The sequence below is a fragment of the Centrocercus urophasianus genome, unplaced genomic scaffold (assembly GCF_019232065.1).
Source record: "Centrocercus urophasianus isolate 14NV4802_14NV808 unplaced genomic scaffold, USGS_Curo_1.0 seq_20, whole genome shotgun sequence".
Classification (NCBI taxonomy): domain Eukaryota; kingdom Metazoa; phylum Chordata; class Aves; order Galliformes; family Phasianidae; genus Centrocercus; species Centrocercus urophasianus.
In genome coordinates, this window is record NW_024884756.1 from 1,013,950 (window position 1) to 1,038,480 (window position 24,531).

The 24,531-nt window shown below is 43.7% G+C and overlaps 1 protein-coding gene across 9 annotated transcripts in view; it reads left to right on the top strand.

Moving 5' to 3' along the window:
• The window catches only part of HDAC4 (histone deacetylase 4), a 215,613-nt gene that overhangs the window by 143,605 nt on the left and 47,477 nt on the right, over nucleotides 1-24,531 (top strand). For 6 of the 9 annotated variants that reach the window (XM_042821990.1, XM_042821991.1, XM_042821992.1 and 3 more), the window contains 6 exons: nucleotides 1,750-1,862; nucleotides 5,983-6,099; nucleotides 6,181-6,379; nucleotides 9,816-10,045; nucleotides 19,812-20,069; nucleotides 21,503-21,689. In XM_042821990.1, the coding sequence (XP_042677924.1) occupies nucleotides 1,750-1,862; nucleotides 5,983-6,099; nucleotides 6,181-6,379; nucleotides 9,816-10,045; nucleotides 19,812-20,069; nucleotides 21,503-21,689 (1,104 nt within the window). The remainder of the gene's footprint in view (nucleotides 1-1,749; nucleotides 1,863-5,982; nucleotides 6,100-6,180; nucleotides 6,380-9,815; nucleotides 10,046-19,811; nucleotides 20,070-21,502; nucleotides 21,690-24,531) is intronic. The other 3 variants (XM_042821993.1, XM_042821989.1, XM_042821988.1) reach the window with 1 other exon arrangement.

Below are 24,531 nucleotides of genomic sequence, written 5' to 3' on the forward strand. Positions count from 1 at the left end.
AGCACCTCTCAGCTTGTAAAGGAAATGGGTTTCAAGAGCTATGTATAATTTGTATTAGATATGAAAACTGAATTTACCTCTCATATCTTGTTATATGTCACATAGCTTTTAGGATAAATCAGGCCCCAGTGTCTGGCTGTGTGATCCAAGTGATGCCCTCAGAGATAGCAGTGGAAGCTCCTGCTTCTCTCTGGGCACAGACGTGGTTCTGGAAGGCAGCCTGGAGTCTGCCTGGAGAAATATCTGAGCAAAGCTGAGCAGGAGCAGAGCTGAGCTTGGTGCTGGCTCTGGGTGCACAGATGTGAATGAAGGGGGTTCAAATGTCTGTTGGAGCAGTTATGTTAAGAGCAGACTTCTGAGTGTAACATCACTTTTAACAGTCCCTCTGCAAGGGTAAGAAATCACTTCTAATCCTTGAAGAACACATATTCATGGAGTCAAAGTTTGAATGTAGTAGTTTTCCTACGTCTAGATAGTATGCGTGAAATCCACTATATTGTTGGCAATGACATGGTACCAAAAAAAAACCACCAAAAGACTGTTCTGCATGCAGTCAGAATGTTTTTTTTCATAGAGAAGTTCAACGTCAGCTGTTCAATTTGGTGTTACTCATTGCTGAGCTCTTGATAATGAGAAGCCTGCTAAATGCGGAGAGAGAAAAAAAAGCCAACCTGACATCTCTGATAATTTGTTGGAGGTCCTTGCAGTGATCAAAATAGCAATAATAATAATAAAAGTAACTAAAAGTAGTTGTAACAGTTGGCTTTTATTTCTTCTGGGGCATCGTAGAGCAGTTATGAGGCTGCTGCAGCCTGAACCCTTGCAGCTGCTGGGAGATTCTTCTGATGTTGGGCAAATCCTGTGCCTGAGGGTAGAGGAAAGCTCAGAAAAAAAAATGTTTTAATTTTATTTACTTTCAAAAAAAAAAAAAGAGAGAAACACTGGAAGCTGTGCCATGCACAGGGTGAGAGACGTGAGGAGGGAAGTTTTCTGGCTGTTGCAATTCCATATTCTGGTTTTGTTTGTTGTTAGTTCTACATAATTAAGGGGAGGCTTTGATTTCAAGCTGGCCATCTCTGTGGTTCTGGCTGGCGAGTTCACAGGGAGTGTGTTGATAAAACATAGCGAGGTGAGAGGATTTTCTGCAAGTCCTGGTGATAACAGAATTATCCGGGGGCATGAATTTTGCTTTAGGTCTTCCAGTGAGAAAGTGGTTTGCTCTCAGAGTGGAGAAGAGTTGCCAAACAAGAAGGCAGTGTTTTGAAGCGGGTTTAGTCTCTCTTAAATCCAGTGGAGTTTCACCTGGCTTTCTTTGAAACATCCCTACTGAAATGGTTCCCTTTGAGGCAAGTGCAAAGTCCTGCACAATTCGTGCTGACGAGGAGTTGGGAGGCTGATGAGGTTTAAAGAAACGTTCTGGAAAAATGATGCAGAACAATCCCACATAACTGCTGTTTGGCCTCTGCAAGCTTTCCGTGTCTTTTATCATCTTCCAATTGTATTTAAAGTCACGAATGCTCTCTTAAAGAGAAATCCCCATGAGGAGAACACATAAATAAGGTAAGTAGGTGCTTGGAGAGGCCGTTTGAAAGTGTGTATCGGTGTTTTAAGAGCCCTGTGAAAATTTAAGGAGGAGATGGGGAGGAGGGTTGTCTTCCTCCCAAACAAAACTTGAGGGATTGTTATCTGTCTGAATATCATCTCAGAGATTGCTTGTCATGCTAAAAGTTGGTCTTGGATGTGTTTTAGACTCTGCATGCAACAGTGCTCCTGGATCTGGTCCCAGCTCTCCAAACAACAGCTCCAATAACATCAGCACTGAGAATGGAATTACAGGATCAGTCACGAGTATTCAGGCGGAGGTACAGAGCCCTTCCTTTCTCTGAGTTTAACACTTGGGTTTCTAATCAGATTGCACAGAGGTTTAGGTGTTGGGGCACACAGACGGGCGTGTGGAACATGGCAAACCCCAGATCATGACTTGGAGCAGACTTGGGGAATTACCTCTCGGGCTGGGCTGACAGGATGCATTACCTGTTTATTAAATCCAGTTTGAACCAGCTCAGGAGCTGCCTGTGGTGACTTGTGCTGGTTTTATTCTGAGTGGAGGGTAAAAATAGAGTGATTTGACAAGGTAAAACACGACGAGCATTTCCTGGTCAAGCACAAGGGTTTTAACATATCGGGCATCTGTTCTCATATATTGTATGCAGGGTGATCTTGCTCACAGGAGGTTGCTATGAGTATGGCCAAAGCAGAGCTGGATTAAACAGATTGAACTTTTTCTTCCCCATTTAGGGTTGAAAGCGTGTTGCCAGATACCTTGTGCTGAGGTTTGCAATCCCATAAGCTCCCACCATCACTTGAGGCATCTGCTGTCAGGGGCAGGGTGTTGGGCTCGGTAGAAGGGCTGGATTCAACATAGCACTGTGTTTGGTCTTACTGAAGCCCACCTTTTCCTAAAGGCATATTATGGGGTGTAGGCTATGTTAACTAGCCCTCACTACAGGCCTTAGAAAACCAGGGTGGCTGTGTCACGCCACTGGGGCATCTCTTTTTATCCAGCTTGCCTTCAGTTGTTCTCCCGAATGAATACAGCATCTGCCTTACAAATTTTCCTTTTATTTTTATTGCTAATGTAGTGGGGAGGTGGTTGAGCCACCATCCCTGGATGTGGTGCTCAGGGACGTGATACAGAGGAGGGTTGTTAGAGTTAGGGTAATATGGTTAGGTCATGGTAGGACTTGATGGTCTTTAAGATCTTTTCCAACCTGAGTGATTCTATGATTTTACACACGGAATATGCATCCCACTCTGTATTCTCCCCTGCCGACTTATCCAAAACTTGTCTTCATCCACTCTACTGCAGATCTTAAAGGATTAAGTCGAGTATTGTGAAGGCTGAGCAGTCTAAGTTAGTCTTAGCTTGGCCCTGGAAACTGGTGGTATTCTGACAAAATGTGGTTTTTTAGATGCACTCTGTTTAGTAATTTGGAGCAGATCTCAGAAAAGATGTTATGAGTGGGGTTGTTGGTTGGGTTTGTGAAACTGAAGGCTGGCTGACCTGCAGGCACTTCCTAGGTATGTAGCTGTTAGCCCCAGGAGGATATGAGTGCTCATCTACCAGCTTTGCTGATGCAGGAGCTGTCAATCTTATCTATACTTAGCAAACTGCAAGCCTTTGAGCATCAAAGGCCACCACCTTCCCTTCCCTTCTTTTTGCAGCTGTATTGCAGTGGCTAATTCACATCAATACCACTGCATGGGAGGAAGGAAGCACCTTGAGCTAAAATTTTTAAAAGAACAACATGTCATGTATCATTTTCTTATACAAAAAGCAGGAAGAAAATGTAGTTGTTAATCTCCCTGAAGAGAATGCATGGAGTGTTTTCACCTTTTCCTTTTTTTTTCCTTTTTTTTTTTTTTTTTTAAATAATGAATATATAGCATACGAAAGATTGTGCAGTTCTAATGTAAAAGCTGACCAGGACTGCATAAAGTGTATTGGATCACTGCCATCATAGAACAGAATAAAGTATAAATCAATGTGTGATGGCAAACAGGACGTCGATAACCCATCGCACAAATTGTTCTCCCAGCATTTCAGGCATACTTGAATGGCTTAGCTAAATGTCCTAATTCCTGGCATCAGTTTGGGGGAAAATGGCTCTGCATTTTGTGTTGCGTGATCCTTTTGCCTGGAGAGGTTTATTTGGGAAGAACTGGATGTGGGAGGGTTTTGGTTTCTTTCGAATCCTCTTAGGTGTAAGAAATACTCCCTAGCAGCCTAGGAGAATAAGATTTATTTGATACCAGCCGACCAGGCTTGCATTATGTTCCCACTTTTGTGTAGAATATTTGTTGAAATGCCTCTGAAAAATTAGTGTTGGCAGCCTTCTGTTCTATGCTTACCTGTATTTTCTAGTTTTGAGTGAGAAGTGTGCCCCTCTGCTTGTTAGTTTGCTAGGTCACCTCTTGAACCATTCCAGGTATGCTGGAATGTGGTATTGGACTTCATTACTTCATATGGACTTCATTGGCAGTTTCAAGTGCTTGCCTTCCAAATAGAAAGACTCAAGCTCTCTGCCTCCTTTAAAAAAGACAATGCCTATTTTTAAATAATGTTTTTTAGGTCTGAAGTTTTTTTCTTTGCCTTGGAAAGGTATGTGATACTCATTGCCATCGTAGCTGGTAGGAGCCTATAAAAAGTATTCGATTGCAGGGGAAAATTGTGCATGCTGAATTGCTCTCTTCTGTGCAATTCTAACATTGTTTGTGTACAATCCAGAGATGGGATTTGTATATTTAAAGCGATGATAATGCTGCTCAATATCTTGTGCTTATGGTGTCAAGCTGCTGTTTTTCTCATCGTTGTTTTTAAAACAAATCCCCAGGAGATGGTTTGAGGCGCAACTGCACTTTATCGATTGTTCAAAGAGAAAATGGATGTTGGTTTATTTCGTTTACGGTATCAGTAAAATATTTCATTACTCTGCTGGCAGTAACTATCTTGCTCTCAACGTGGCGTGCTAACATTTTGTGTTATTTAAATTAAAGGCAAATTGCCAGTAGTGTTCAGAATTACTCAAAAAATTGAGCGTGTGGGTATGCACAACCATACGCCCTTAGCAGGTACCATTCAACAGCAAAATGCTCCTTTCCAATTTCCTCCTTTGTGGCAGCAAATTTGTAACCGAGATCTTAAAAGCAGATTTACTTTTTAATGTATTTCCCATAAGCTTGACTGACATTAATGAAGGCACAATAAGACAAAGGGAAATAAAAAATTCACTCTGCAGGTGAAATTTTGCACAGTATCGTATGAAAGCTAAGCAGCTTTGCTTTGAATGTATGGAATTCAGACCTGGGCATCTGCAAGCCCAGCCCAGCATCACATAAAGGTGAACTCACGCAGTCGTGGGAAGGTTTGCTCTTCCTGCATGGGCATCTCTAACCCCAGCTCACGGAGTTGGGCTCTCCTATTGGAGATATCAGCTGGCCCACCAGAATCTCTGTGAGCCAAGGAGGCAGGACTGCTTCTGGAGGTTGCAGTGCATTATTTGTTTTTCAGTATTTTTTCTTATTTTAGTGCTCTTTTTTTCCCCCCTGGTGGTCGCTGCAGTGATGTTACTCACCACGTTTCACCTTTTGAGGAGAAAAACAGGTTTTTGTTGCCCAGAGACTGGCCCAGTCTTGCAATCAAGGAAGTAACCTGCCAAGTCCCATTTCCTGACATAACTATTTTGGTCTGAAATGTATAAATCCGTTATCCAGATCTCTTATACTGTGGGAATAATGTATGTCATTGTACCATACCAGATTAATCATTATTACTTTTTTTCCACAGCAGCAACTGAGATAAAACGATAGAAATTCCATAGAAAATCTTCCCGAAGTCTAAAGGCTGTTTGATTTAAGCTGTTTATTTAAGTTCTACTGAAGTTGATTTAAGTGAACAGAACACTCGTTGCTTAATAGAAAAATCAGGCGGTTTAAAATAATGTAATTTTTATAATGGGCTTTCTACCAACTATTTCAAATCAATCTCATTTTGTAATTAGGCATTTCTGCTTAAGTGTTCCTGCTTTAAATGGCCGCAAGGTAATTCAGTAAATCTCACATTTCATCCTGAAAATCGGGGAATAGCAACATAAAAAGGCTCTTTGATGAAATTTTGAAGTCTGATTTAAGCTAAAGCACACTGGTAAATAGAATAAATTGTCTGTGATTTGCTAAAGAGAACAACCACCAGAGTAATGCCTGTTTTATTGTTACGGTAATCTGTTGTGGCTTTAGAAGGGCAAACACTCTATAGAAAGAGAAGTAAGGCTGGATCTGAAGCTCCCTCTTTCAGTATCCTCAATGTCAGAAGTGACATTTCCTGCTCTGTACTCTCCTGATGGGCCCTCAGCTCCTGTGCAGTGTCCTCCCCCCATCGGTGGTGCAGTCTCACTGGGACAGTGTTCTTCATTTTGTTTGCAGACCAGCCTGGCTCACCGACTGGTGAATCGTGAAGGCTCTGTAACACAGCTTCCACTCTACACATCTCCTTCTTTGCCCAACATCACACTAGGACTGCCTGCCACTGGCCCTTCCAGCGTAAGTGATGGGGAACGCGGGCTTTGCATTGGTGCTTCGTTTCTCCTTTAACCCACCCTGACACCGCCTGTGCGTTCACAGGGAGGATCAGCACAGCAGGATGCTGAGAGACTTGCTATCCCAGCCTTGCAGCAGCGCATCTCTTTATTTCCTGGCACCCACCTCACTCCCTACTTGAGCACTACAACGTTGGAAAGAGATGGGGGAACAGCACACAACCCTCTTCTGCAGCACATGGTCTTACTGGAACAGCCAACTGCACAAACTCCCTTAGTCACAGGTGAGCACGTGGTAGATAATGTGCAGAGCCTGACATGCAGGGTCTTGACCGGTATCTGTGTTTTGTTGTTCTAACTTACAAATTTGTAGGCTCTCCAGTGTATACAGTGAATACATTTCCAGCTAGGGTAACCACACCATCCAGAGGCAGGAGGAAGATGCCTTGTCAGTTTGGCAAAAGGAAATTAAATAGCATTAACTTGCTATTTCTGCTTTTCTTATGCGTCTAACAACTGTAAGAATATCGTTCTAGCCACTGTGAAGAGGCAACAAAAATGCTGTGTCTTGTGATTACCCTTCCTGTTTATCACTGATGGTTTCTGTTCCATGTCTAACAGAAGCACTCATTTACAAAATCACAGATTAAAATACTGGCTTTTTATCATTATTACAAATGGCAAAAACGTGGCAAAACCAACTGCGTTCAAACAGATTGTATTTGTTTGTATATGTTACATTTGCAGTATGCTAATTGCTTTGAATCACTCCCTGTGTCATGTTTTCAGCATTAAGTACCTGTGGGAAGGCGTATTTCTATAAATAGGGTTGATTCAAAGCAATATTTCCCAGTAGGACTCGTTTCTGTTTTACAGTAGTACTGAGACAAAGGATTTTCTGCTTAAGTTAACAGACATGTTGATTTTTAATTTTTTCATTCCATTTCTAATGGAAAATTTCTTGGGTGGTGAGGCCCTGACAGAGACTGCCCAGAAAAGCTGTGGCTGCCCCATCCATGGCAGTGCTCAGGGCCAGGCTTTGGGCAGCTTGAAGGTGTCCCTGCCTGTAGCAGGGGTTGGGGCTGGGTGGGCTATGAAGGTCCTTTCCAAGACAAAAGATCCTGTGTTTCTCTGAAACTACTGAGAGATGTTGATTGCTGAAACATTACAGCACTGCATTTGAATTGTGTCTGGTTTTAAATTCGAATTCCAGGAATATACATGGGGTTGTGATAAGCTTATAAGCACGTACATATGGAGAATCTGAGACACAGAGTGGGGTGTTAAACCAGCACCCTCCGAGCTGTGAGAGTGGTGCGTGCAGATTCCCTGAGCCTTCATGTAGTTTTCTCTTGCATTCCGTCATAGTTGTTATGATGTGATGTTGTGCCCAGAGTCATGACACATCTCCTCACCAGCTGTTCTTTGACTGAGGACTGCTGATGAAGAGTCATTGCAAAAGACTTTTTCTCTTACCATATCACCAAAACTTTTCTCCATTCACACAGGTATTTGCATTAAAGAGCTCATAGGGAGTGCTGTTCTGTTTCCTATTCCACCTCTCTCAAAGCTTCCATCTGTTTACAGTCTACTATGTGTATTCCTTCTAGTCCACCTGCAGTGTGTGGTGTTTTTAGAGCAAGTACAACTTGTAACAAACTGACACCAAGGAGAAATATTCACTGTACAGCAGAGCAGCAACAAGAAGCACACGCTCCAGATGCAGCAGCTGAAACAGAGCAAGCTAACACGTGGTCTCAAAAGCCCTAAGTGGACTGGTTGCCAGACTACAGTTAGTACTTACAACTTCCTCGGAAGCAAAGTGGAGTTATTAGTATTCTGTTGGTAGCCTTCAGCTGTGGAGATAGTCTCCTGACTACTGCAAAATTATCCAGCACACAGCATGCTGACTCCGTGCAGTTAGACGTGGGGATTCGGGGAAACTAAGAGTCTCTGCTGGACAGTGGTGTGCTGATTTTATGAGCTCGGTACGGGTTTTGCAAATCTAATTTCTGGATTTTAGCTGGAGCACGGTAAGTGGTTTACCTTGCATAGAAAGTGGGAATAGAATCTAGGCAGTATGATTGTATCCCCCACTAGAGCAGATCTGGCATTGCTCCTGCACCCTGCCAGATTGACATGTATATACTGAGCAGGACCAATGTCTCCCCCTTGGAAACCTTCGCAGCAGGACTTCGTTGTTCACTTGGAGACAAGTAGTCTTCCAAGATATCCTGTAGAGTCATGAAAGATCCCTTCCTCAACTGTCTAACATGGACTTTGCTGTAAGGAAGATGGACACATCCTTTCAAATTATTCATATATTCACACACACGTATATTTATGTATGTATATACACGCACGCACACAGTTATAAAATAAGATACTCTTTTAAACCATTCTCTTCAGAAAAGTAAAGGGCAAACTGGCCCAAGAAAAGAGGCCTCTAAATGAATTGGTTTCCTCCATGTAGGGCAGTTCTGTAAATTAACGGGACAAGGAGGCGTTGTCCTGGGCCAGAAGCTTGCAGGTGTTTCTGAACTGCTTCATTCAGCTGGCTGCAGATTTCTGTGCAGCTTTCCTCTTTTTTTCAACTTCTCCAAGCCTAGAACCAGGTCTCAATGTTACTATTCGAGCAGTTTTTACTGTTTTATACAATGAGGTACTTTTTTTCCCATAACCAGGTACACCCTTATCCACGTCAGGGAGGTGACCATTCACACTAGTTACGACTTTCTGTCCCAAGGTGTAGCTTGCTTGCAAAGGCTTACCCTCAGCAACTCCACCCTTGGGTTTGGCTTTGTGCTTTCTAAGAAGCATGTAAAAGTATGTCTTACGAGAGCAGAGCAAGAACTGGCTTACCAAGAAAAAAAAGAAGACAGTTCCTGCAGGTATGCCCTTACAAGAGCTCAGATAGGTTTCACATGGTAGTCATCCAAATTGCCCAGGGTGTATGAGTAACCTATGACATCCCAAAAAATAGCCTTGTGTTTTAGTTAAGTTACTAGCATGAATATACAGGACAGGGATGGAAATCTTTTTAACACTTTATCCTCTAAATTAACTTATTTCTAAAGAAATAATGATACCTCTTGGCTCTCGAATTCCTGAAATGCATTCATGTTTTTCCAAAGCAAACACGGTCAGCAGTTCAACGCATGAATGTCTACATCCTTAGTCACTTCCACAGAGCAGTTATAGCACCACCAAGGGCTTCTCTACATGATCTAGAGAGAGAACCAGCTCCATCATCAGCCATCGTCCTTCAGCACGTCTGAGAGCATTCTCTAAAGCAGAGCTGCTGTGTGCTGCAGGGCGGCAGCAAAGGTTGGTGCTGTCCTAGAAATGAAGCTGGGGTGACTTGCTGTACCAAGGCAAGTCGTTAGACTTCAGCTTCTCCTCAAAGCCATCACTGTGCATCTGATTGATGTCATCCACTGAGTGATACGAGGGTCTGTAAGTTATTGCTGAATTTATGAAATACTGTCCAGGGTCTCTGAGTAAACAGGCAAGCAAAGAATTTAAAAGTGTTATTCCATCCAGTGGTCATTAACGGTTATCTGTTCCCTTCTAAGGATACTTCAGCTGTAAATGGTGAGGTGGCTGGTTTTAACGTTATATGTTGTTGTCACCATCAGTGTTACTCAACAGCCGTTTTCTCCCTTCCTTTCTTCTTCCTTTTTTTCTTCTCTGCTGTTTTTTCCTCCATATTATCTTCAGACTGGTATCTTTCAGGACTGCCCCTCCACGCACAGTCTCTGGTTGGTGGAGAACGGGTCTCCCCTTCAATACACAAACTCCGGCAGCATCGCCCACTGGGGCGCACGCAGTCTGCTCCCCTTCCCCAGAACGCCCAAGCCCTCCAGCAGTTAGTGATCCAGCAGCAGCACCAGCAGTTCTTGGAGAAACACAAACAGCAATTCCAGCAACAACAACTGCACATCAACAAGGTAGGCACAACGCTTTTAAAGGCTCTCTTCTCACGTGGCATCAACTCGAGCAGTAGCCAGCACTTTGATGGTTTCTTGTGTTGTAACGTACGTGGTGTCTGACTCCATAACCAATTGGCCTTCATCTATGAGCCTCTTTTTCATGATTTTGAGGAATACATCAACAAGGATGGGGGCATGCATCACCGCTCTGAGGATCGATGCCTCCCTTGCAAGCAGTGGGAAGCAGTATGATTGGAACTTTGCAGTAATACTTTTTAAAGCTGTCATTGTTTCTGTTCATCCACATCTAGATCTTTGTCAGTTTTGTAGCAGAGAAGTTAAAAAGCTGTCAGGTAATATGGGAAAAATAACTGTTGTGTGTACGTTTGGTGTGAACAGGAGAAGGAGCGGTAATATGAATTTAAGAGAAAGCAGAGAGAGATTTCAGACATGACAAAACTAGAAAATGACTGAAAGGGAAGACTTCCAGACACAGTGAGGCATTTTTCACTGAGAAAAGAGAGAAGCTGTTCCCATCTCCAGTTTAGATTCTCTCAACTCTGTCCCTGTGTAAAACATGACAGTTTTCTATCCATTTCTTCTCCTGAAAATGAGGGCTGTGTTGCTGTACATCCTGCAGAGATTGTTCTGGAGATTAATTACAAGTGATTCAAAAATTACTTTAAGAAAGAAAGCTCTATGTTTAATATCTTGCTTTCTGTGTATCACTTAGGCAACATCAGGTGAACACTGCAGAACACTTTGCCAGTGTGCAAGTTTTGCAGCTGTTCTGCAGCCCAAACTTGGGCATCCCAATGTTATGGATAAAGCTCAAACAGACGCTGCTCTAGGGTGATTGCTTGGGCATGCATGTAGAAAGACAACATCTGTCCTGGTGCTGTAGCCCATCGGAAGGTAGAGCTTGCTTTCTAAGGGTGAGATCTGATCACCAGTGATAAGTATGGAGCTGTGCCAGCTGGCCCCAGCTGAGATATTGTCAGAAGACAAAGTCTGTTGATAGACTTACAGTGTAAAAAAGCTGTGAGGAAAGGGGGAAATACTTCATAAGCAGCACGATATTTTTCTGGCTCTTTTATTGGTGCTGGTTCATTTCCAAGAAAGCATGGCTTTCTTTACAAATAGGCTTCGGGCTCAGGGAGACGAGTCAGACAGCAGACGTACACCTTTTGGGGTTGCTGCAGTTTAATTTATGGTGGAGATTTCTCCAAATATTTCCACTGTTCTGTCGTATGAGAAAACAGAACTACTGAGAGCTGGGTGAAAAAACCAGCAGAAAACAAGTTTCCAGTGAGGAGAAAGCAACAATTTAAAGAAAGCTCCCCCTGCCCCCCAAAGTGCTGTTTACGGACTGGAGCGAAGGCAGGATGATTACACAAGCTGCTGACGTCAGTCGTGTACTTCTGGATGGTGGCCATCGTGCACTGCGTGTGCCAGCCCTGGGCTCGGCTTGGCCCCACACACCAGGCTGCTGGGAGCTGCTGTCGCCAGAGAAGTTCCCCTTCCCTCCCTCCTGACACGCTCCGTGCAGCAGACGTTCGGTCTCGGGGCGCCAGGTAGGGTTTCTTTGTTAGGAAGTCCATTTCAGTGGTTTGTTTGTTTTAGTTTTCCAGCGCTCCCATTGCCAGCACTTGCAAGTGTCCAAAGGCTCGCTGTGACGTACCTCCCCAACTCATGCAGCCTTTCACTCGGACCTCCCAGAAGCTGCAGAGCGTGCCGTTGGAGAAGCCTGAATTTCAGCTTTGTTAGCCTGGGGATGCAGCACATCTACGGGGGGAGCGCAGTTAAACCCATCACACGGGCAGTTTCCCTGTGTTTGATTTATAGAAGCAAGGAGTTAACAGCGTTTCGGTGCTCGCTCTGTATGTGTGTGGCAAATTTATCCCGTGGGACAGCATCCAAGTGCTGACACGGAAGAAGACTTTTCCCAGACACACGGATATTTTAAGACCCTTGTGTGCAGGAGCGTGAGGGCACAACTAAAAATAATGTAATAGATTGCTGCCTTTTAATTATTAGCAGAACTGACGGCGCTGTCTGTTCGGGTTGGGTTATAGTTCCTGTAAATAACATGACTGTTTTCAATTGCTTGCGATTTTTTTAAGATTTTGGCCTTAAACTTTCCCTGTTTGGTATCTGTGTTGGATTAGATTTTAGCTAAAACAAGGCTTGTTGTTTCCAAAGGGGCAGCTAAGGGAAATAGGTAGTTTTGCTCCCTGATAATAAGAGTAAGAATGATCACCTAGGGGATTCTGCTGTAAAGCCTTGGTGCTTGAGGCTATGAAGCAGTAACCTGGAATTTGACAGACGTATGGGGGCTGCACGCTCAGTGTTCATGTTGTCACCTGGTGGTGACATTTGTGTTTGCTTTGAGGAGGGAAAATAAAGCACACACAACCCCCCCAAAAACACCGTTCCCTTAAAAATGGAGACAAATGGAGGGCAGACAAGGAGCAACAAGGGATGGCTGGAAGGGGTAAAGGCCTGCTGCAGACCTGGGTTTCCCTGATGCTGCCCAGCCCTGTGCTCTGCCTGGGCTGCTTGTTGAGTGGCATGGAGCAGCTCCTCTCCTTTCCCTCAGTCAAGTTGCTGTGAGTTTGAGTGCAGGGATGATCGTGCCCCCACTCCATACAGAGGTTCAACAGTTCCTTCTTCAGAGCCAGGGGTTGGTTCAGTAGAGAAGATTCTGGATGAGATACTGGATGACTCCTTGTTAACTGAGTTCTGTGCAACCTTTGATCTGAATGAGGCATGAGCCCTGGAACAGTAAATACTAAACAAGCCTGAAAGAAACCAACAAAAAAAAGCTACACATTAACACAGGTGCATTGGAGAAATGACCTTAAGTTGCACTAGCAACACACGCCTGTGTTTCCCACCTTTTTTGCGTGTTTAACATTCAAACACTCATTGGGAATATTTGTGGGTTTTTTTTCATGGTCGGAGGAGCTTTGCTGGGGGTGAGGAATTGTTGTTTTGCTGTGAAATAAACATATACAATGGTCCTGGCAGCATTTCACCTTCAGTAACAGTCATTTCTCTGCAGGCCTCAGTCTCTTTTAAGACACAATTTTAGCCTTTTTTATGTGTGAGAGGGAAGCAGTGTGTTGCTTACAGATCTCTGTGTCATTGGAGGTTGGCATCAAGGGGTATTTTTGTCGTGCCAGCCTTCTGGAGCCTGGAGAAGCAGGATAGTGTTCTCTGAGTGTTCTGAGTTAAAAGAATAGCTTTGCAGCAGGATGGATCTTGAAGCAGCCATTCCCTTTCTGAAGAGAAAAATGCAAGTGCCAGAAGGCTCAACTTTTTGCTTTTCTGTAGCAAAGATGAGTGTTTTGGCATTAGTCCACCGAATGTATAATTCACGAAGCCTTCATAGATCAGATAATCTCCCTTTTAGTCCTGAATTGTACTGTTAAGCAGATTAACACAGAGCTTCTGTGGTCAAATTATGGTTCTCCCGGGTAAACCCCGTTTTTAGCACACTGGAAGGAGCAGTGTTTCTCCAGCTGTGGCGTATGTATGGCAATGTATATATGCCAGACTACAGTGCCTTGACTTGTCTGTGGTGCAGCAGCGTTGGGTGGGTACGTTTTTACTAACACCTAGAATTTAACCTTGCTATTTCCTGCATTTTTCTTTTTTGGAACACGTCGGCTGTTTAGCCTCAAGTGACTTCTGGAGTGCTTTTTAATATACAATGTTCAATTTGTAGCAATTGGAAAAATACGCTGTAGATTGTATTGCACAACGTTCAGCTCGGGCTGTTATCCATTGGAAGCCTAAGGAAGACCTGTTTAGGAGTAGTCCCTACTCACTTATCACTCAAACGATTTCCCCTTGCACTCTCTTCTCTTTACTTTCAGGCTGATGGATAAAGTAAGAAGGAGTTTTCATCTTCGTCGAGAAATGTGCCTGTTGCTGCATACATGCTATTAAGGGGTTTTGCCAGGAGCCGTTGCTCTGTGGGCTGTTGTTGCAAAGCTCGACACACCTGATATAATCAAGTCCATAATCCCAATTATTTGGGGGAGGGAGGAAAAAAAACAGCTTCTGCTGTTGCCAAAGCATTTTTTTTTCTTGCTTCCCTTCCTGTTCTCCTCCCAGACAGTCCCCGTTCCTTGGCTTGTTGCAGCTCAGTCGTTCCCTCTTGCCTAGGCACAGAGGTGAGCAGGCTGGTGGTCCTTCCAGCAGGTAGGCTGCTTCCAGCAGGTGGTGTTCTTGCTGTCTCATCACTTGACAGGGTAAAAAAAAAAAAAAAAAAAAAAAAGGAAATAAATTTTTCTTGTTTTCATCCACTGCAGAACATTCTGCCAGCTGCCTGCATCGAGGCCTGTGCCCAGTGCTGCCTCTCCCCATTGTTCCGTATCATCTCTTCTCTTCAGCCTGTGAAAATAAAAAACTAGACTTTCCCATTCTTCAGGGGAATACCTTGTGTGGGAAGAGTCAACCTTGATAGCCAGAAGAGAAGAGCTTGTGTTGCCAGTTCTGAGTGGTTAATTCGAGCCCTCGGCACTGTATTTACTCCTCCAAAACCTTGTGTATGTGCCTGCTCCTCACGAGATGCTTTGTGCCTCCCTGCTGGTGCTTCCCTTTTCCTTGAGCATCCCTGCTGCTAGTTGCTCCACTGCCTCTCAGTTTTCAATTCCTAGCTATATCCTTAACTTGAGCGACATTTTTTTTGCTTAGGATGCTTATGAGCTGAGCCCTTACTGTCACTTCTCATTTTTACCAAAGCTGCCTCTCCAGCTCTCCGGAGTTGTTCTTTCTTCCCTGAGTGTCCTCTTTCATCTTCCAGCAGAGGAAGGAAAAGGAGGTTTCCTCTTCTCTCTTCCTCTGCGTGATTGATGTCAGCAGTGAAGGAGAGTGGGGTCCCAGCTCGTGACATCCACTGTTTATCCCCATTACCCAAACAAGGAGGCTGCTCCATCCCACTGGATATGCTCTGCCATTCCAAGCACAGAAAAGGGCTTGTTCTCAACAGTAATGTTGTCTGATCTGCCTTTCAGCATCTTCCTATCTATGCAAAGTTGGCCCACTCTACTTATCTAGCAAAGTGGAATGGGCTTTTGGCACGTTGTCAAGCATGATCTCTTTGAGCTCGTTCTACCTGTAGATAACCCTGAACGGGTTGTATGGAACTGTGACAGTTTATCCTGAAGTTCAAAGGTGTGTGTGGTGCTTTCAGCCCCCAACCCATGTCCTGTACACACCAGTCTGTCTGGCAGCCATGAGTATTCTGAGGACATGACTGATGTATATTCCCTTCAGCAGGTATGCTGTATTCCAAAAAAACTGTTGTTAATCTGGTTTTTGAAAGCAGCCCTGTCAGTGATTCTTAGTTCTTCTAACTTTTCAGTAACTACAATGAGGAGAAACACCAGGTTCCTTTGTTGCACTCAGAAATTGGTAGAGATCTTGAGATCTTCAAGTTTTACCTACAGGCATGCCCTGCTCTGTCAGCCTTTTATTTCTGAAAGCCTTTTATTTGTGTAGGATCAGAAATTTCTTCTGTAACTGCTTATCTTCTAAGGGACAGATTCAGAGGTGCACAGTTTAATCAGAGATTTCCAATAGGAAGCTTTGCTATAGAGCCTCATTGAAATACTTCATCTCTGCATGTACTTCCCAAGGAGCTCTTCATCTGCCTCTTAGCATCAGAAAAGGTAATGAGAAGCAGCAGATACAGAAGTATGTAGTAGATACAACAGGTGCCAAGTGAAATTTTACTAACAAAGAACAGAGCCTCTTTTTAAAAATTTTCTATATGAAGCATTCCATGGAAAAATGAATAATTCTGTTTATTTCTTAATAATGCATGTGAATTGTTACTTCTGTACTGAAGTAGTTGTCCAAGAGTAGAGAGGCAGTGCCTTTCACTGTTTTATGGTGGCAGTGTGTCATTGCCAGAGGTGACAGTGTTTAAAAATAGAGGAATAACCTCACTGCAAAAGGATATGAAAGAGCTAAGTAAAGGGAAGGGGTTGTTTATGGTTCACTGCGTAATTGTTTACTATTTAAGATACATTTGTGACCATTTTAAATGCTCTCTTAACTTTATATTCATTCCCCTGCACTTAGATCACCATAGCTTTTCTTCAGTCGACATCTTGGTGTTGAGCACGTGTCCATAGAATTAGAAAAAAAGGAGGATTTTCAAGTCATTTTTAGTCATTTTATGGGCCTGGGGGGCAGCATTGTGAATGATGTGAAATTTGTTCATAGCAGTACTTCCTATGCAGAATTGTCCTTGAAGAAGAATTGGTTTGCAGCCGCTGGAGCAAGTGACATACCGACAGACTCAGTTTATATCAGGACAGCAAACAGAATGTTTGAAATGACCTTGTCGTGGACCACTTGATCTTTCAGCCCGCATTGTAGAGTTTTACAATGTGCTTTTCATTACATTACTATGTCTTAATGGAATTTGAATAATTTTAAACTTCTAGGGAATTACGCCGCTTCTCATTTCCATTAGATTTGACAGTGACATTGTAAGTTATTTTACCAGCATTTAACTCACCTTGCATAGTTCATAAGTTGAAAAGGTATCAAGTTCAAAGCCTGAGAGCTGCGATCCAAGCAGAAAAAAGTCAATGACGATTTAGGTGATTAAATTACCTTTAAGCCTGATTATATTCATCAAGCCTCGGTGAGCTTAAAGAAAACTGATTGAAGAACTACCTTTAGCTTAACGTGGCTAAGCTGTGCAGAGTGTGTAAATAGCCATGAAACTGGAGAGATGAAGGCTCTGTGGGGAAGAACCCACAAAAATCCTCAAAAGTTATCACAGAATAATTTAGATTTGCAGGTTTCTCTTGGGATCATCTACTCCAAACAGGGTCAGCTTGCCCAAGACCACATCCAACTGGGTTTGCAGTATCTCCAAGGATGGAGACCTCCACAACTGTTCTTGGGCGGTCTGTTCCAGGGCATGACCATACTCACAGCAAAAAAATTAAAAAAATAAAAGAGTTATATAGTGTTCAAAAGGAAATTCATATGCTTTAATTTCTGTCCAGTGCCTCTTGTTCTGTCGTGTGAGTGAAACACACCAGTGTTTGTCTAGTTTAAATACTGCCAAATCTGGTCTTTCATCCCCTGGCTTCTTTGCTCCAAGACTTCCCCACTGGTCTCAGGGGCATGTGATACCTGAAAGCCAATCTTAGTGGTGAAGAAGGCATTGAGTATCGTGCCCATGTCCATGTAACCAGGTCCTTTGCTCTCTTTGGCAGTGGGCCCACGTTTTCCCTGATCTTCCTTTTGCCTGTTTCCCATCGTATCCCTTGCCAGATTCAATTCCAGGTCAACTTTGGGTTTCCTAGCATCATCCCTGCAAGATCATATGGAAACAGTGTTCCTGTGGGTCACCTGTCATATTTGCACCTCTATGTACTGCCCATTTGTGTCAAGTTCAGGTAGGAGATCTCTGCTCATCCGTGCTGGCCTTCTGCTGCGTGTGCTATAGCCATGGGGCTATTCCAAGCAGATATCTGAAGAGGCTAAAGTCTATTCTTCTGAAATCCATGGCTGTGATCCTGTCTTTACCGTGTTTCTACTCTCTGGGTCTCGAATTCCATCATGATGTCACACTGCACCAGCACTTACTTCAAAGTAGCCCTCACCTACTTCTATCTGATCAGGAAGTCTACAGCAGCTTACCCATTACGTAATTACATGAGCACCCATTTTGGTCTGCCTGCTTGTTCTTGATTAACTCCAGACCCATACCAACATGCAGAATTCCATGCATTCCTGTTTTTTTCTCAGTGTAAAGGGCCTTTTCCTTACATCCCAGCTTGTCCCCCCTAAACAACCAACATCCCTGCATCACAGCACTCCAGTCATTTATGTTATTCCACAAAATCTCCATGCTTCAGGGGAGCTCACGGTCCTGGAACTGCACAGGTAACTCAGATCTTCCTGTGTGATCCTCATGTAGTAGTACAGAGGCATTTCAGAGAATCACCCAAGTCTGCTAATTCCCCAGGACAGACCTGAGAGCTTTCCCCCCCAGGCTGTAGTGCAGCCACCTCCTTTATCCCATGCCTGTACACAAATGGGTGCCACTTCAGCTATTTTGTGGATTGCTGTTTCGTTATTTTCTCGCACCACTTTGTGTCCTTGGCTTGACTACAGTGTCCACAGCTGTCTTAGATGCTTGTTCAGGAATCACTCTCTGCCCTAGGCTTTTCTAGGTTAGGCTGACTCTACCAGGTTGCCTTGCCCATTGAGAAAGCTCTATCTAGGTAGGTGGCTTCTATCTCTTCCAAGCAGCTGTTGACTCTCAGAGAGGACCCTGTGGTTATGGAAACTCACTCTTGCCAACAGCAGCCATTCAACCAGTCACTGACCAGTACAAGATTATTGGCTCTTTGTGACTAGGATGGATGGGCTGCACCCACCATACGCATTGGGGATCAGATGAACCCCACAGGGTTTGCATTATGCTAAGCAAGATAAGGCCCTTCTGCATATTGTGCCTCTTTCAGGAGCTGAGATATACAAAACTCAGCAATCTGCAAGTGCTAGAAAGCTCAAGCTCTGCATCCTCATCCTTACAGTGCTTTGATGATAAGGGAAGTTTTGAACCCCATTTCTGTGACACCCTCTGCTGTAGTTATGAACAGTTTGTTGCTGTCCTTAGTGTGATACTTTCAGGCAATTAATCCTTAGTATGGCCTTTTTATGCCTAAATCTTCTTTGAATAGATTTGCTGAAGTTACATGGCAGAGCTTCTCTTCTTACATTTAGGAAAAAAGGCTTAGTTTCAGATTTGAGTCAATGTTCTTCAAAGAATGAGTTACTTTTAAGTAGTCACTCCTGCATGTGTTCAATAACCGTGTTTTGATTTAGCTTTATTAGATTTAAAATCAATATTGCTTTTCGTACCCATGACCTAATCCCTATTAAAGCTCTGCCCTGACAGCTTTCAAAGTTCAGCACTTTTTTTATAAGCTTGTGAAACGGGTACAGTCTGAACTCTTTAAAAGAAAGGACATTAATCTATTTACCACTGTGGGTTTAAAAATAGTGCACATACATTTTTGCTCCAAATAAAAATCATAAGCAGTTGGAGACCGGGCGCTGAGAATTCTGCCTCATTGATCCATTTGCAAAACGTTTGGGCTTGTTGAATTACAGTGAAATTGCACTGTTCCCTTTGTTTTAGCAGGCACGTTTGGAGAGGTCTGATTAGAACGATGCTCTTCTTGCAGTTGGTTTCTGTGAAGATGCTGTAAGTTTAGTGTCCTCAGTTTCCTCTTAACTAACTACAAAAGAGCACAAGTTTTGGAGGCGTCTTCAGGGAAAACCTTCACAGTTATTTACAGTAATTTGTGAAAATTCTTGATAAAATTCATGGGATGATTGCAGAAGAAGCTGGACAAACAGCGAAGCAGAAGCCTTCTGAGAGCATTTGTCTCTCTTATTTTTTCAGGATTGCTGGACGTGTTGATGGTTGTTACACTATTTGTGAATTCACTAGCATCCGTAGATGAGTAGGCATAAGAGGTTCTGATTGCTTAAGGGGGAAATTCAAGTGCAAACTAAGGGGCCTTCATTACGTAGGATGTAGTATTTCTTTGATAGCGCTTAATGTTGAGACTAAACTGTCCTTTCTGTTGCTTTACTGTTTCAGACCTTGTTTATAACATAAGAGCTATAGTTCATGATTTCTCTTTTCACAAAACTGGCTCAGGAGAGCACAGTAAACTTGACCCGCAGTAAGTTACATTTTACTATCAATTAACCTCCTGGATGTTTGCAGATAATATCAAAACCCAACGAGCCAGCTCGCCAGCATGAAAGCCACCCAGAGGAGACAGAAGAAGAGCTTCGAGAACACCAAGCCCTTTTGGAGGAGCCGTACAGTGACAGGGTGTCGAGCCAAAAGGAGGTCCCAGGGCTGGCCAATATGGTGCAGGTGAAGCAAGAACCCATCGAGAGCGATGAGGAGGAAGCTGAGCCGCAGCAGGAGCTGGAGTCTGGGCAGAGGCAGGCTGAGCAGGAGCTGCTCTTCCGCCAGGTGAGCTCAGAATGTGCTGGGGGCTCCTGCAGTTGAGGTGTTTAGCAGCATCTGGAGTGACAGGTTGAATCTGTGTACGCTGTTGTGGATGAAAGTCAAGGAATAACCAGCCCTCACCTCACAGATACTTACAGCTGCTAGGAGAGGGTGTCAGAAATCTGTTAGTTACAGACCCCAGTTCCTAAAAAATAGCTTAAGATTTTCCCAGCCTTTCAATGGCAGTTTGTGATCATCGTATCAAACGATGTAGAGAATTTTTTTTGTGTAGAGAATGTGTTTTTATGTGTAGAGAATGGGAAGGTTAGTACTAAACTAATTGGACGTACTTGGCTTGTGCTTGCAGACACATCCCTAAGTGTCCCAGAGAGGACAGGACTTGGTGTTTGTGAGGGTGATGATACAAGCCTCTGGGACTGAGGGCGGTGGGAAAAAGCCTTGCAGGAAAGCAGAGTGATTGTTTTACAAAGTAAATCCTTTATTAGCCAAGTCCCAAATGGTCACTCTGATTTTTGTGACTACTCCTAACATTTTTTGAGCACTAAATGCTAGCATAGAAATTGCTCATGCAAGGGATCCTAGCGGAGGATTTTGTTTTATGATTCTAACAATTTACAACTGCAAAATTGTAACAACTGCAAATTGACAACTGCAGAGGAGGGCTAGATAAGGGTTGGAGTGTCAAAGTGATTTTTTTGCAGATTCCTTCTTCAGCGCTGCACATCCCAGAGATCACAGGTGAGCTCCCTTTTGATGGGAAAGACCAGAGCCTTGGGATTAGAAGCATTAAATCCAGTAACCGTGTAGTATAGCATTACCTCCCAATTACGTGGCAGTCTCCCAGAAAACACTGTCTGTGGTAGCAGTAACCAGTGAGAAAGTTACAATTCTCTGGAGGGACCTGAAGTGCTCAGCTTGTCATTGCTGCCCTTAGTGCCTGACTGTACCTTGAGCCTCGTGAACCCCTGCACAGCCCCTGCAGCCAAGAACAGATTGCTGAAGCACTGCCAGGGTGTAGCTCTCAGAATAAATCCACAACCCTTGGCTAGGGAAGGCAGACTGGTGCCAGGCTTGCTGTTGTAATGTCTGAATCAGGTGCAAATTGCTTGCTCTGCCATAGATGTTTGCATTGAGCTGCTTGCTGCTGTCTCCCTGGCACTGTGGGGCCAGCTTGTGGGCCCCACATGTCACTGCCTGCAGCTCAGGGACATCTTCAGTCCCAAGTTGAGGAGCATTGTCTTCATAACGGTGCTGCCTTGAGGGGTTGATGCCGTTGCCAACCGTGCTTGTGCAAAGAAATCTCCTAGATTTATGCAATCACATGTAGGCCTCATTTCTCTAGTAAGAATGAATAAATGAACATGATGTGAAGTGCTGCTGATGTTAGACCTTCTGTGAGGCTACCTTCAGTAGCTACCTGCTTCTCTTCCCCACAGCAAGCCCTCCTGTTGGAGCAGCAGCGCATTCACCAGCTGAGAAACTACCAGGCATCGCTGGAGGCAGCTGGGATGCCAGTCTCCTTTGGAGGCCATCGGCCCCTGTCCCGTGCACAGTCCTCACCCGCCTCGGCCACCTTCCCTATGTCTGTACAGGAGCCACCCACTAAGCCAAGGTTCACTACAGGTAATGTTGGAGAGCTCTGGAAACCAGTCGGTGGGGCTGTGGTAGCTGTTCTGCTTCACGTTGTGTTTTTCTGTCCCCTGTCCGAGGGCTGAGTCTCAGCTGGCTGTGAGCTCCGTAACATCCTGTCGTCTTGGAGAATGTGATTGGTCATCCTGTGCCCTGTTGTCCTGCTTTTGCATTCCTTTGAGGGACAGACACCCTGTAGTCCAGACAGAAAACAGTCTGCAAAATTCAATAGAAACATAGCGTGGTACTTTAATTACATATCTCCAAAAAAAAGAAAAAGAAAAGGGCAAGTCATACCCTGTGACAAGGCTGATTTAGGTGCAAGGAGGAGAGAGGCAATGTTACTGAAAAAGGACAGCGTGCCAAATGCAGTATCTGTCGACTGTATTTTCTGCACCTTCTCCAGTCCCTGCATAATCTCATGCCATAAGTTACCCAGTTTGGGCTTTGTGCCAGACTACCCTTCCTTCCACAGCACTCTGCCTGGGAGTCAGTTGCCTGTGGGTTAGGAAAAGCAAGGCGAGTTGATCATTCCAAGATGTCAGTGTGGAGGAGCAGAGGGAAGAGCACTTTCACACCTGTTCAGTCTTCATCTCAAAACAAAAATTATGAGTGCAATTCTGTATTTGTCTCACGAAAATCAGAAATGCAAAAAAGATGTTAAAAAAGATGTTAGTCTCCCCACAAAGATTTAAGGTCGAGAATAGCTATTCTTCCTAAATCAGGGAGGGCTTGTGAGTGCCTTTTTTCCATCCAAATTTTTTCTGTCTGTTCATAACAGATAAAAGTAAATTATGTGCAACTTGTCAGAACCCACATTAGGTAATTAGGCAACCTTATTTTGAAAGTTCTGCCTTCTTCCCAAGATGTCGAGCTCTTATTTTGTGAATGAACATTTTGCCATCTGATATATGCCCTGAGGAAAGGAGAAAAAAATGCTGCAGTAAGGGCAACTTATGATCTATCCATTTAATCTTATTTCACCCACTCTTTTTTTGCATTGTTAAAATCAGCACTGTGAATTAGATACTGATGGGATAGTGATAGTGATGCATTAAAGCTGGCTTTGTTCTGTAGCTGTTAATTGCTGGGTGGGAGGCATGTGCAATCAGCTCTAAAAGTCCAGGTAGTAGCTAATTTTTGAAAATCAGCCTTTCAAGTCTCCATCTGCTGCTAATATTTAAACTTTGAATTTTAGCAAAAATACGTTTCCAGTGTAGCCAGTTACAGCACCAAGATTATTCTAGCTTTTGGCTTTAGCCAGGAGTGTAAACAAAGGTAATCCTCCAGCTCACAGTCAAACCAAGATGAAACTTGAGCATCTAACACTCCTAGTCCCAAACCTTGCTCCTTTGAAAACAAGTGGAAGCATGGCCCTACTGCAGGAGATTATTCATTCTTCTCTCTCTTCCCTTCACCTCCAGTACTTAAGTTGCCTTGTCAATCATGCACAAGACTGAATATACAGTAATATTTCCTACCAGAAGATGTATGTGTCACTCAGATATGTGCCTCTGAATTTCGTTAACATTAGGTAAGAATGTGACAGGAAGTACACAGGTCTGGAGAACGATGCTGCATTGGAAGGACACTGGTAGATTGTTATGATTTGTGTTCCTTATAGGAAAGGTTACAAAAAACGGCCTACATTAAGAAGTAAAAAAAAACCCTGCGTTGCTTTTATATGGTGTTATACATGTATTTAAGCCAGTGCAATGACGTGCACAATGTACAGTCTATTTCACCTGTTGAACTTCCTTTTTATGGCATTTATCCGTGTCCAGACTCCAAGGGCTTGATTTTTCCACTGCCTTGCATCTCATGCACGTCTCTCTTCATTTACAATAGATGGATGGAGGAGGGAAAACACAATTAATTGCTGCCAAGAGAGAAGGTGGTTCTTGGCATTCGCTGGCACTAGTAAATTTGAAGCCCTCTGCACACTCAGGCTGGCAATCTCTTGTTTCCTTCCCTTTTTAATTCCCAGAGGGAGATCTTTCAGACAGGCAGAGTTACTGTATTCCCCACATGCATTCTTACCCAGGCAAAGGACTTGTTTAGTTAACCTGCACTATTTGCTGACAGTGGCAGGAAAAGAGAGCCTACTACTCTGAGCACAGAAAGGAAAGGCAGCTATCTCAAATGTTGAGCATGTGTGCGCTACTAAGGCTGGTTCTGTTTTCCTGAAGCAGTCTGTAGTCTATCAGTGATGGTGTTTTGGAGGTGGATACTAAAGCTTAATCGCTGGGATTGAACTTTTCTTTGAAAGGCAGGAAATTAAAGCCTTGGGGATTTTTCAAAGCAAGTGATGCCGAAGTGCATCGGGCTTCTTTTTCACTAGGAGAACCCATCTGTTTGATAAGTGGCTGCTTTGGAGGTTGATTCCAACACAAATATGTGCTTTGGATTTCGGAGAAGTTAAGATTTGAATTCTTGTGATCATTTGGTGGGGATGGGTGGAAAAACAGGCCTCTTTCAGTGGCCCTAATGAAGCCAGCATGATTACTCTAGACACAAATGTGGCTCCTACAGATCCATTCTTGTCCAACAAACAAAGGGATAGTTCCTCACTTTCACTTTCAGAATACTGTGCAGAAAAGGGCTAATGCTTTCCCTGGGCAGAAGTAGGACCAGATAGCCTGTAATTCTGTTCTTGATGTATAATTTGTTTTCCTGTCTCTGCCAGTGACTAGTACCTGAGACTTCAAAGGTAAAGAAAAACAGCAACACGATGTACTCACTACTCAAACATGATGTGTGTTACTGCACATGAAAGTGAAAACAGTGCCCTCCCTGACTTCTGCAAGCAGTTCATTTTGTATCCTGAAGCATGGCA